The following is a 14233-nucleotide window of genomic DNA, read 5'->3' on the forward strand; positions in this document are numbered from 1 at the left end:
CCCTGGTTGATGTTAGCAGGCGCGTGTAATGTCGTTGAATGAGAGAGTTATCAGCTGCGGGTAAATCCGTTTAATGAGAGAGTTGAGTGACAGCGAGTAGGAGAGACTGCAGTAATTGTCCCCGCAGACACGCTCATTTGCGTGTTCCCCCGCTTGAGGCCCAGATGCAGGCCGGTTTGATGTTAGCAGGCACGTGTCAACCCGCTTGAGGCCCAGCTGCAGCCCTGGTTGATGTTATCAGGCGCGTGTAATTAGTGTACTGATCCGCCGCCTGAGCCCGGCTAGAGCCCTAGTTGATGGTAGCAGGCGCGTGTAATTTCGTTGAATGAGAGAGTTCAGTAACAGCGCGCAGGAGAGGCTGCAGTAGCGTTACTTACCAGGCCTCCAGGTGAACGCGTTTGTCACGCCCGCAGCACACGGCCACAGCAGACGATCTTCTGATTAATGTATGACCCACATGGCATGAATGGCGGAACGTAGTGCACGCCCCCAGCGTTTCTCACGCCCCAGCGTACCCCTTGATGTGGCGCAATTGCGTTCACATGGCATGAAGGCCGGACACACGCCCCCAGCGTTTCTCACGCCCCCAGGGTGTCACGCCCCCAGCGTGCCCCTTGATGCTGCGCAGCAACGTAATTGGCGCTGGTATGTACGACTCACATGGCATGAAGGGCGGACACACGCCCCCAGCATTTGTCACGCCCCCAACACACGCCCACAGCCCACGATGTGATGGCCGTACCACACGCCCCCAGCGTTAGTCACGCCCCTGCCCACGCCCACAGCACAACGCAGACACACCCACAAGGGACTACCTTGCTGGCACGGTTCTTTTACCTTTTAAATGCATTGAGGAGTTGGCCTAACGGCTAAGGCGCTCGACCTCGGACCTGGGGATCTGGGTTTGAGTCTTGGTAACGACGCCAAACATCCTGTGATTCTGGGCAAATCACTTAATCTCCCCGTTCCTAACAAAAATGAATGTGTGTCCTCATGTAACGTAACTGGTGCTATGTAAAGCGCTCTGATACCTGATTCAGTTCGGGTCAAGTTTGCGCTATATAAAACTGAAAAATGCTGACAGTTGTAACTACCACTGCTTGGAAAAAAATACGCAGACCAGGCTACTGGCATTATTTTTAGCTGCTAACCACATATTTTAACCAAATGTTATTATTAGTCCGCATGTACAGCATGTGGTGAAAACCACAGCTGGCCATTATTTTATGATGCCATCTGCTTCATGTGCCAATTTATGGCCTTCCACCAATCCCTACTGTGTTTTTTTGTGTGCTAGCCCGCCATGTACATCATGGTGATCTGGCACATGAAAGCCTCACAAATTCACAAATTCACTTGAGTGTGGATATATGGCAACAACTCTGAACAGGAGTAATTTGACATGTGTTTTCAGGATGGGAATCAAACATCAACGTGTTTATCGATGCCTGTAAAACTATGAGTTTGTTAACTGCATTTTGAAGGTAACCTAAGTGAGGCCTACAGTTCCTGCGCTTAACCTCAAAGAATTTCACTAAGCCTGATTTAGTGAATCGGGAAGTTGACATTTTGTACCAAAATTGTCTTTCATGCATCCAATTGATCCTGAGGTGTTCAAAATAGTAATTTCGATGGAGGTGCCCAAAACCTTTATGAACTGGGCCCATACCGTGGACTAAGTAACTTTACATAAGTAGAACAGGTTCTTTCTTTACACGGTACTAGTTCTTGTCCTGTGAAAAATAACTACCTTAAATCTTCCTTTGGAAGCATTAGGCACTATCCCGGGCCACAACACACATTTGCTAACTAAAAGCCGCAAATTAGTGAATCGTAATCAAGCACAAAGCATGCTAGAAATAAAGGTCTAAATTTAAAGAACTGTAATTTCTGACCATTGTCAATGTTGGCGTTTTACATGCGTACATATTATCCTTGGTCATCTGTCATTTTTTTGTTTCAGGAGAAACGAGTGATATTGAGAGTGACACTGATGATCGACTAAAAAGTAAGTGAATGACTTTCCAGACGAGTTATTTGAAAGTAATTCTTCGTGGATTGTGGTCTTGTTTGAGATGCAGTGTATGACGTCGCCAGAACTTCATTGAGTTTGCATGAAAATTTTTTGAGCAAATCAAAACAAGATGACCTTTGTTTGAATCTTAATAAATTGATCATAAAGTATATTTATTTAATTACTTGTTTTCAACATTTGTTTATAATGCAGCCTTTGTTTATTAATTTAGTGCCATACACATTTTGATGGACAGTTCAGGCTTGTTTTCTATTGTTTAAAGTGTTCTTATCACCAAGAAGGTGTGTTCCAGCCTGAAACTGAGGAAGCCCTTTGTGTTCCCGCTGTGGCCATTAGCAACAGAAATCATCAAAACCATCTCTCCTCGTGCTTACCTACTTATTCCCTCTACTTAAATATTCCTTATCATCAGGCTTCTCTTTCTGCCTCGCATATTATATGTTGTTACATGAACTGTTCACCACACCATCTCTCCGCCTACTACCATGCCTTTCTTCGTTCATAATCCATGCTATGGAAAGGACAAACACAAAATAGAGAGGAATCAATGCAAGAAAGCACAGGGAACTGTGATTGACAAGAAAGCCATCTAATCATTAACAAGGACTGACTCTGTAGTAGTATTGCATACAGCGCTGATTGCGACAGACTATTTTAAAAAGGGGGGAATCAATGCAAGAAAGCACAGGGAACTGTGATTGACAAGAAAGCCATCTAATCATTAACAAGGACTGACTCTGTAGTAGTATTGTATACAGCGCTGATTGTGACAGACAGCATATAATTCAATAGCTTGACTCTCTCCTCGATTATACTATCTCCAGTCCCAACTAAACACCACACCCTTTTCAAGGTTTGACTGCCAGTCTCACATGTCCCAAAAAAGTCTCCCACATGGATGCATACTGCACACCAATACATTGCTCTCAAATCCCTTGAACGTTATCCTCAGCTCTCCTGTAGATGTAATGCCCCATCAATCTGTTCAGCCCTCAGAACTCTCCTGTCAGCCTCCTCTTCTGTCCTGTCAGCCTTGCGCTAATGCCTCAAAAACACACATTTGCATATGAACAAGTACTCTATTTTAGGACCTTTTTATCGGTTTGGAATGTCATCAGTGATATCATCAATTATGTCACTTAACATGTCTTGAGTAGTTTAATATGTGAGGCCATAAGCAGTGCATTGCTGGGCACATTTATAATTAGCTCTGTAAATGATAACTGTAAATGTAGGTGGTGTTTTGGTTTTCAAATGTTAGTTTTTATCTTGTTGCAACACCTAACTATAACAATACTTTAACGGTTCTTTTTTCAATTAATTTGTAGTGGGTTTTTTTGTAAGCTAAGATATTATTGCCATAACTAACTATAATGTCACTTTAAATTTGGTTTTTCAGTGAATTTCTGTTTTTGTTTTTTAAATGTAAGGAAAGTTCTTATTACCATACCTAACTCCAACTTTTGTTTTTTCAGTGAATTTTTTTTTTAAGCGATATTGAGCAAACTCCTTCTCTCTGTGTAGCGTGGGAGAGAGAGTTAGCTGAGGGCTTGTCCTCTAGCCAGGCCCTGAGTTCAGCCCGTATTCCCTGTGGGCAACCAACTCCCAATGCAAACATCCCTTGGAAATGTGCAGCGGGGGTTGGCCACAGGGCCTGGCTTCTGGCTTTCACAGGTGATCAAACCCCACTGGCTATCCGCAGCAGGAGGTTGTCTGCAAGTCATGTTCCCAAACCCTGTGATAACCCCACCACGTGCGACCTACCCCCACAAACGCCCAACCTACATTGTGTGTTTTATATAATTTTTGTACAGTTTTCATGGGTGCCAATGTACCTTTTCCTCTAGTGAAGCTTGCAGTGGGCTCCAACCCCATGTGAGTGAGACTGTTTACAAGTTCAGGATCCAGGGACCGAGTCCTCGACTCATGTAATGGTGACTAGTACATTTTTCAATCAGTTGTGGTCGATCAACCAGATCGCTCAGTGCAATGAGACCAGTCCCAGTCACCCGCTATCGAAAGGCGATTGGGACGGAAAGCTCTGTTGGCACTCCTTTTTTAATTTAGTGTACTGCTGGAGCCCTGAGGACCAACATATATCCAACATTTTAACTACACCAAACCAATTCAAGCATCTCTTTAAGTGCAATTTCTGTAAAAAACAGCCTAACAAATTTACATCAAATCCTAAAATCACGCTTCTGATTAAAGTTCTAACTTTTTGCCAAATTTGGCGCACTGCTTTCCGCCATCTTTTCTGTATCGGAGAGCAAAGTTTCCTATGGGATTTAACTTGACAAATCAGCATATTATCCCCCCCTTTCCTTTTCTTGTCCCCCACTTGACAGAGCAGCACAATGCTATCCAGGAAGGAGCTGAGGTGAAGAAACTTTTTGGGAACGTTTTGTGCAAATTCGTGAAATAGCACCAGAGTTTTTTGGCAAAACAAAAATCGCTCTTTCTATGGAAACTCTGACCTAACTAACTACACAGTGGCCCCCCGCACTGGGTGATACCTATATATGCATGTGTTAAATTATAATGTTTTGGAAAACAGGAGGCTCGTAAAACAGCTTGCACTGACTTAAGAATGAACCAAAAAAGATTAAGGGCCTGTAATAGCGATTAGCAGATGAATATTCTTTCTGTCGGGTTTATAACCAATATTCCACGGGAGCGAAGAAGAATCCCCACACCTCCAAGGCACAGAAGCAAGAACGTGAAATGAGACACACACTCTTGTCTACTGTCCCCTAAAAGTATGAGGGAATTTACCCTAGGAGTGTCCACCACTCTCCTCATACGAAGGGGGGGTTAAGCAGGGTACAGCAGGAATAGTCGTAGGTGGATGTCCAAGCTAGAAAACAAAATATGCAGTACACATAGATCATTCCTTCAATAACCTTTAAGCAGGAATCATTGACATGCATGAATATACAAGTGTGCTTACCCCAATTGTAGTTTAGGCAGGTTTTCTCGAGGAGTTCAATAAATGGTTGCCAATACGATGAGCCACGCGTAGTGGGGCATAGAACCCTCGAGGGACATACACACCAGACCAACTCACAAAAATAAACAAAAAAAATATATGGGGACTGTGAGGAGCACCGGCCGGCTGCCGAGGGCTACAACAGCGGAGCAGTGCACACACACACGAGGTGAGACACCCGGCCCTCAAGGGACACAAGGGCGGAGCGCTCACACTCTCAGGAATGGTTTCAACAAACAAAGAAACTCGCCAGGTATTTCAATCATACAAGCGAAGCCAGAAACAAGATACGAGCAGAAGAACGCCCGCTAAATGCGTGAGTAAAGCAAGGGAGGTCGCGAGCAACTCTCGCGTAGAATATCAAGAAATGCCATAACTCGGCAGAGAACACTCTCACTCACGAACATCCATCCAGGAATAGAAGGGACCAGGGAATGAAGGTTCAAAAGCTGAGTAAAGTCCAAAGGTACACGGAGACTCAGCAAGACGCCGCCAAACCTCGCGCCAGGAATCAGGAAGTGAAAGGAGGGGGCGTGGTACCGGAACAGTAAGCCAAGCAAAGGCTACGTTCTGCCGTGCCTCTTTTCACTGGTTAGGGAGCGTCTCCAAAGAGCCGGTTGGTGGGGAGTAGGGACCGGGTAAAAAGAGCATAGCTCCATAACCTCGCATGTCAATGCTATCGAGTCCTAACACTTTCTGCCTTATTGCAAGTGCATTAGGATACAATGCATTTGTGATAAGGTGGGTGAGATATCCATCACGTTTGTGATAAAGTACCGATCAGTCAAACTCTGAATCAGGCCCCTAAGCCGGCGGTGGCGATCCTCCCGCCATCATAATGTGATTCACCCACCACCAAATTAGGATGGTGGTGGGAATCACATTAGTTCCATGGCGGACAGAAAGTCTGTCCGCCATGGTCCCGCAAGGTGGTCCTTTTCCGCCAGCCTTGTGGAACCTGGAACCAGGGCAGCTTTGCGGCGGTGCCGTGCAGGCACTGCCGTGGTGAGTAGCATGAGCCCACCCGCCTGTCTTTTTTGTGCTGCACATCGTGGCATTTTCACATTGCGTACCGTGCTGCAGCCAGCAGTACCGTCCGCAATGTGAAAGGCCAGGATGCGCCTGCCAGTGTGGCGGGCGCATCCTAATTGGGCTGGTGAGACTGCCACATGTCCGGCTGGTGGTGTTATCACCGTTATGATGATGGGTGGACTGATGTCCGCCAGCCATCATAATGAACCCCTAAGTTCCAGTTGTGGAGCTGGTGGAAAAAAAATGGAGTCAGGTGGGTAAGAAATTGTAAATAAAACTCTGCTTAGGATGGCAGTAGAATACAGCATCACCTGTTCCCCATCCTTAAAACCTCTGGTCTCCGCTCTTTACAGTCTCAGGTCACTGTTCATGCACACTTGCTTTCTTTCACCTCCATCTGAAAGATCTGACCACTCTTGATGTTCAGCTTGGCCAAGGCTCTGATCAGTGCTGAACAAAATGGGCTCCTTCAGCAGCCTCCTACTCAGTCTCCGACAATAGTCCTTCCTATCTACCCTGAGGTAGTGCTCATCTATCTTTACCGCCTTTAACAGCTCAGCATCCCAGTGCCTGTCTCTCCCTACATCTTTAATCAGACTGGCTAACTATACTCAGCAGTCTTACGTAAACTTCGCACCCTACTATACAGAGGAGTTCATTGGTGTCAAGCTCCTCACACCTCCTAATCACCTGTAAACCGATTCCATAATGAGGTCCTGCATAACCATTCTACCCCCTTTGCTTCTCCTCAGGGCAGCAGTCTATTTGCATAACTTCAGTGTTCCTCCTTAAGAGCACCTCATTTTACATGAAAAACACAAACGAGTGTAAAGTTCATTATTTTCCACTACATTGTCATTGATAAAGTAATGAACACCCTCCGGATCCACATCACAAGATATTTTGGAACCGTAGCATGGAAGTTTGGGCTCTGGAAGATTACATTGCCTTCCAGCGTGATGCGGGGAAAGGGGCAGAGGGAAAAGCTGTTGAAAATGCAGAACAATTTTTGGAGGTGTGTGTTATGAAATTATCCATCAAGATCTGTTACAAAAATATGGCCTTTTGTGCTATCTTTCTTTCACCCATTGTAGCTCTTTTACATTTGTGAAGTCTGTGTGTTTAGCCCAGATATGAACAGACAGTCCACGCTTCTGCATTTGTAAAATATTGTTACAGTGTCTGCAGTTCAGTTGTCTGGGATTAATAGGCAACATTGTTCATGTATACCAAATGATAAGCATTTGGTGTAGTTTCATTGTGCATTTTCAATGTAGTGGAGCTCTTATGTTCTTTTGTAGGCAATAACTGTCTGTATACTTGTGCAATGTAAGCTTCTGTATCCAATAACACAGTAGAACTTACACGATCCTCTCTCATTGTAAATACTCTTGAATTATATATTTGGTGCTGTCCAGCTAGGTGTTTGCTAAACAAATCCCACGACATAAATGAACACATATTAAGTAACACCAAAATACTACCCTTATTGCTCAGGTTTGTTGTAATGTCCATGGTAATTTTGAATGTGCTCAAAGCAGCTGTTGCAATGACCTACTTCCAATTCTGTTTAACCTTTTTTTTTCAGTCTGAAGCTTATTTGGTTTTCACTCACCTGGCTTCAGCTGCCTGCAGCGGTCTGCTTCAGGTCATCAGCTTCTGCTGCCTGGACCCTCGGTCAGGCAGAACTGAAATCTGACATATGTGCAGTGAATACATTATTGCCTGCTTCTTGCTTTTTTCACCTACCCCTCTCCATCTCATCACAAGGAGTGGTGGAGTCAGCAGCCCTCATGACTCTATACCCACCCTGTTAAGAGCTGGGAGAAGGGGATGTGACAGAGTGATTGTCGGATAGCCCTGGGCATTGCACGGCTTAAGACTAAAGCACTCAGGATTATCTGTATGGGTGATTCTCCAGCGCATTATTAAAGAGCTGGCGTTGAGGTGTGTCAAACCCCTGAGATCAGGACTGAGACTTCTCCAACCCTGGACAGTCTCTCTGATTGCTGGTGCAGGCACCTCTTCACTCCTGCACCAGCCATAAGACAGATTCATAGCCTTGCTGACACTGCCGTTAGATGCTCACAGCAGCCTGTTGTGCCCGATTCACATATTAAAAAAACTTACAATAGGAGCTATTTTCGCACCCAGTCAATATACCAGCCCCAAAAACTGTATTAATCATGCGCTGTGAATGCCACTTCTACTCTGCACAACTTGGGGCCTAGTTTGCATTTTTAATAACTTCTTAGTCACCATAGAGGCGGTGCAGTGTGGCAGGCACTTATGATAAAACGTGCAAATTGTGTCTGTTTTTTAATACTATATCATAGGTGTAAATGACCCTGTAAATGTTTGCATTGTGTATCAGGCAATGAATCACTTAATTGATTTTTCGCTCACCAACATGTATTCACTTGAGAATACTTTTCACAACAGACATAACAGGATTTTCGTTTCCTAACATAGGTCAGAAAGCAATTTTATTGTCTGCAGGAAAGTCTTTGCCCGCAGTATCATGAGGAAAACCCACAGGATGAGAGGAGTTAACATGCATCACCTGCAAAGAGTGGGCCTATGGACTTAATCTGTATAAAATTACTGTTACTCATGCCTGAAAGCAATAAATGTGCGAATATCATAGTAATAACTCACAATTTAACTGATATGTAGCAGTTTTCCTCTGCAAAAAACTAAAAGATGTACACTCAGGTCGAGGTGCTCTGGGTGAAATTGTTTGCTTACTATGAGTGACTAGCTTGGCTATGTATGGATCAGAAACGTGATCAGGTCAAAAATGAATGAGATCGAGATAAAGAAGACCAAAATACACCCATCATTCCAAGGAAGACACTCAGGCGGAGCACTTAAAAAAACCCGCTGCTGCCCATGTTATGCACCCTAAAGCACAAGTGAAGCCAGCATGGATCACCTTGGTGCATGCCTGCAACCAGGTTATCTCCTGTTTTGGGAGAAGATTAGATTTTCAGTAGACTTTGTTTTGGAGTTACCAAGGATGACAGGAAACCTGAGGTGTATCTGTGCTATGTGAAGGATCTCAAAAATGAATGAAGACATTTATATAGTGCTCAACTACTCAACAAGAGTGTCCTGGCACTGAACAGGCCTTCCCATCAACCCAAAACTGACGTCCCTCGCAGCAGGGATTCATGTTTACAAGTGCTTCTTGAAGATGGCAGATCAATGACAGAATAGCCAAGTTTTGAGCTAACTCAGTGGCTAACTCAGACACTTTCCTCATAGACATGGGGGGCAAGTTCCATGCCTATGCTCCCCGGAACCTGAAGGAACTTCCGCCTGACCTGGCACGGTATATTCTGGGAACAGAAGCATGGCTCAGAGAGGATGATCTCAAGGCTCTTGGTGGCGCATATTGGGATACTCTCCTTCTGTGGTAGCTAGCGCCAGTCCCATGAAGGGCCTTCAAGATTAGCACCAAAGCTTTAAACCTAATCCTCTTTTTAACTGGAAGCCAGTGTAGAGCCTTGAGGTATGGGGAGATGTGGGGGCACATGCATCAAGCATTTTACCAGTTGCAAATGGGCCGATTTGCAGAATCAGCCCGTTTGCGACCAGTAAAATGCTCTTTCCGATGCATCAAGCCCAAAGGCATTCGCAATTAAGGAATTCACAATTTTTTGCGAATTCCTTAATTGCATATGCAATTAGGGAATTGCAAATTGCATTTCCCTAAATGCGATGCATCATGCATTCGCAAATTGCATTTTCGCAATTTGGAATTGCAAATTACCATCAACTTCAAGTCGATGGTAATTTGCAATTTCTCAGAAAAATGCATAAAATGTAATTTTCTAAGTGCCATGTGACACACACATATGCCCCAAGGGCATATGTGTGCTCCACATGTCAATTTTGTGGGTGCAGCAGGGTGGCCTTTTGGCCCCCTAGCACCCTTCAAATAGCATTTGCAATTTGCAAGTACCTATTTGGTACTCGCAGATTGCGAATGACTTTCTATTCATTTCTATTGGCCTCTGGGCCTATAGGAATTGTTATTATTAATAGATTTATACAGCACAAAGCTGCCTCAGCGATGGGGCGTGCCAGTGTTACGGAATGAATGGAAAGGCATTCTTTAATAGCGAGTCGCAATTTGCGAGTTGCTATTATGGAATTTGTAGCAATCGCAATTGTTTTTGCGATTCCTACATGCATAAAAATCGCTATTTAGGAATCGCAATTCCATTCTTTGATGCATGTGGGCCTCAGGTCCTAGGCTTAAGCATAAGAACCGCTATTGCGACTGTGTTTTGGGCCACCTGCAAACAATTCAGCAGAAATTCAGAAAGGCCCCGGTACAGGACATTAACATAGTCCAATCTAGAAGTAACCAGTGCCTGGGCCATGGTCTTCCTACAATCGAGTGGCAAAAGTGGAAGAAATTTTCTCAGCATCCGCAAGAGACCAAAGTAAGTGCCTAGTACTGACTGGACTTGGGCTCACATCGAGAGAGTATCGTCTATAATGAAGCCCTCATTTTTTACTGTCTGTTGTGCTGAGAGAGGAGGTGACATATCTTCAGGCCACCAGCGTCTCCAATCGTGGTGAGCCAAACAAGCTCATTTCTGACTTCTCCGGATTGCATTTCAGTTGATTAGTCCTTAGCCACTTAAACACCTTCATGAGGCAGATTCCAATCTTCTCGCTTTAGAAGTCCACTTCCCTATCACAGGTAAAGAGGAACTGAGTGTCGTTGGCGTATGAAATATTTTAGCGCCATATGCTTCGGCCAGTGGTGCCAGCGGAAACATATATAGGTTAAACAGTGTAGAGCTCAATATAGAGCCCTGCGGTACTCCAACTTTAAGACTCGGGATAGCGGCCGCAAAGGGGGGCGTCCATACCTCCTGACCTCTATCCTCCTAAAAGGAGGAGAGCCATTTTAATGCAGAGCCACCATTTCCGTGTTCCTGCAACCTGTCTAGGAGCTGATCATGGGGAACCGTATCAAAGGCCGCTGACAGGTGTAGTAAGATCAGGATGGCCTTCCCTCCCAAACCAAGCTTCTCTTTGATATGTTCTGAGACCTCCAGTAAGGTGGATTGAGTGCTATAGTTGGCTCCGAAGCCCGACTGGCTGATGTGAAAAAAGTGTTTCCTTTCAGCATAATCCAAAATCACTGTATTCACGTATTAACCTAACGTAATAACCTAAATAGGACTATAGGCTGTGGCATTCAGTGGTGCTACAAAGAATGCACAAAGATATGACAGGCATGTCAGGAACTTGAACTCCTTGCTAAAGATGGAGTTCTGCAGGTACGGCCACAGGGCAAAGAATACATAAGGAATTGAAAGAATTCAGACCCCTACATTGTAGTGATAAAGTTGGCAGGTTTCCCAAGACATAAACTTTACATGGAAAATGGACCCCGGAGTATTACAATTCTTCATATAAATCACTTCTTGAATGAGGGGGTAACTAATACTGCCCCAAACCATAATCCCAACAAGTGCGGCAACCCTATCAAGAGAACACAGTGTATTAAACAGACTTCATCTCTGAAAAGAGTCAGACCCAGAAGACAAAGCCTGACATATGCCCAGGTGAGTACAATTGACAACTTCAGCTCTGTCTATATGGATGGGAGAGGGGAATCAGAGCAAACCGATGTTGTCCCAGGTATGGAGTGACAAGAGATGTCTGCCTTATTCTACATGATCCAATAGAAACTTCCCTGTCCCACAAATTCCAGTGCTTGATTTCTGAAAACAGAGCCAACAATTATGAAGAGTTCAGAGTGAGTGCCAGGCCTGTAGTCTGTTCATTCATGACACACTTAGTACTTTCAGGATGTTCTTTTGGTAGTAGCCTGCAATACTGCTATAGTAAATTCCTATGTAGCATACCAAAGGGGAAGATAGTCAACAATTTAGACATAACTGACTACTAGTCCTAGGTCAGGTCATTTGTTCTGCTACATTTTCATACATTTACAGTCTGTTTGTTATGCTATTCAGTCATCCTCAGGGACATAGAATAATTTACACATCGGAGGATGTATGTGTGCCATTTGCTGTTGTACACTGGGGTCCTATGAGGTATTCACCTTTGGAGGGAGAACCTCAATCAAGCATGGCAGCTACATGTGCCTGTGCCTTTCCTAGAAGCTGACATGATTATCATATAAAGACAGGAAACCCAGTCTGAAACACAATTTGCCTATGCCCTAAGCATGCTGAGAGGCTCAACAGACCAGACCACGCATTTTAGCATCACATCCCTTTGGTTGTGTGTTTCTAATTGCTTTTCCTAGAGAATGAGAACCGATCTCTTGCAAAGGTTGAGCAGGACAACAACCCAAGGCTCTATTCTGGGAGAGGCCTGTATTTAGGGTACATCATATACACAGGGCAACCATGGACAGGGAAATAAGTCAAAGCTGTTGGCACTGTTTTTATCCTTATGTCAAACAAACCCAGAATCATCCTGAACATCAAATCTGCAATAGGAGAGCTCTGGCCTCATGGTTAAAGAAACCTGCCTTCCTCAGGGAATGTATGTTGTTGCTGGCAGTGCACACAAAAGGTGATAGGAAAAATGCTTGCAGATAGTTTAACTTCTGTAGTTGCTCGTGCTAGCAATCAACCCATCGTTTTGTCTCCCCGGTGCTAACTCTGACAGCATTCGTGCCATCATCTTCTGTGTACTCTACTGTGCATACTGCCCTGGAAAATGAGTCTCAATCTAGCACAGATCTTCAGAGACTGTAAGAACTTTCCACATTCCTAATTTTGTGCTGAGCAGGGTAGTGGGGATCCCTTATTACCCATGCAAGGACATCCTTCAAAACTAGCGAGTAACCTAAGACCACAGAAACTAAACTGTGACAATGTTCCACAGAGCCTTATTTGGACAGTTGTCAAATTTTAGTCTACCATGCTGCATCGCCTTTGGTTTGAAATTCATTCCCAGTGTCGGAATCAGTCCACTCTGTTTCATTTCTCTCCCACCCACACTGCTTCTTCTCCAACAACTGCTGTCCTGCATTTATCTTTTTTTACTCTTTGGCATGGCAGCACTGTCAAGTTGCACACAGTCATTTGTACACAGGGCCCCAGCAGCATGCACCTGGGCTAGACATTAGTTGGGAGTGCACTCCAGGGTAGGACTGAAGACAATGGGCTCCAGTGTGATGATGCACATAGTTCTAGTGAATTTGCCTGTTCTGACTATTCTTTCTTTATGTAAAGGAAAGCAAGATATCTTTATGAATCTTGGGTCATAGTGTTTCTTATTACAAGTATTATGTATGTATTGTGTGATGTGGTATCAATCGAATTTTCTGTCTTGCTGGTGCCATTTCACTCTGTCTACCCACCATATTGACCCACAGAATGCAATCCCACATCAACATGTATTTTCCTTATCTTCAATGCTTCTAAAGCTATGATATTGCAAAAACCCTTTTTATGGGAGTTACCAGAATAGATTAAGAGGGCAGGTTATTTCCCAACAATCAGGCAAACATTTATTAGGACAATTGCCAGATATACAGGCTGAAAAATATTTTCCTGTTGACTTATCCAGTATAACCAGAAAAGTAAGGAGACAATACAATGAAACCTAGACACTACAGTGTAAGTCCTGACAACCTTTAACATACTCATTCCTATATATAGGTCATGAGCATGATGGGCGGGAAAAATACACATTTTAATGATATAAATCTTGACAAGCCTTGCAGCCCTGTCAAGTTAGCACTCACTGGGACTAATGAGACGACTCCTCTCTGATCACACAGGAGGTGTCTGTCTCACAAAACCCTCAAATTAAGCAAATGACGGAGAAACTCGATGAGTTGTGGAAACTGAGCTCTTCCCAAAGGCTAACATTGCTTTATTTAAAAGATACACGGCTCGAATTTACCTCTACATCCATTGGGTATAAAACGAGAATTTAATGGTTCGCACAGTGAACAAAAATGAGCTATAGTTAGCTGTTAACCATTACAGGGTGCCAAATTAGATATCACTGTTCATTTCAGTGACCCCAGTATCCATTTTCACTCTCTCAGACATTCATTGGCAACGTTAGCTTCATGCCTAGGTTAACCTATCATAGTTTCAGGCATCAAGGGTATATACTGCAGACCTGTAGAAATGCACCTCCAACTTGAATGTAGGGTGCAC

At 44.1% G+C, this 14233-nt stretch overlaps 1 protein-coding gene across 1 annotated transcript in view; it reads left to right on the plus strand.

Moving 5' to 3' along the window:
* DENND2C (DENN domain containing 2C) overlaps positions 1 to 14233 on the plus strand; it is a 354222-nt gene that overhangs the window by 220623 nt on the left and 119366 nt on the right. Inside the window, exon 7 of the mRNA XM_078644389.1 lies at positions 1964 to 2008. Coding sequence (XP_078500515.1) covers positions 1964 to 2008 — 45 coding nt within the window. The remainder of the gene's footprint in view (positions 1 to 1963; positions 2009 to 14233) is intronic.

Source organism: Lissotriton helveticus, chromosome 5_1 (assembly GCF_964261635.1).
Source record: "Lissotriton helveticus chromosome 5_1, aLisHel1.1, whole genome shotgun sequence".
Taxonomy (NCBI): domain Eukaryota; kingdom Metazoa; phylum Chordata; class Amphibia; order Caudata; family Salamandridae; genus Lissotriton; species Lissotriton helveticus.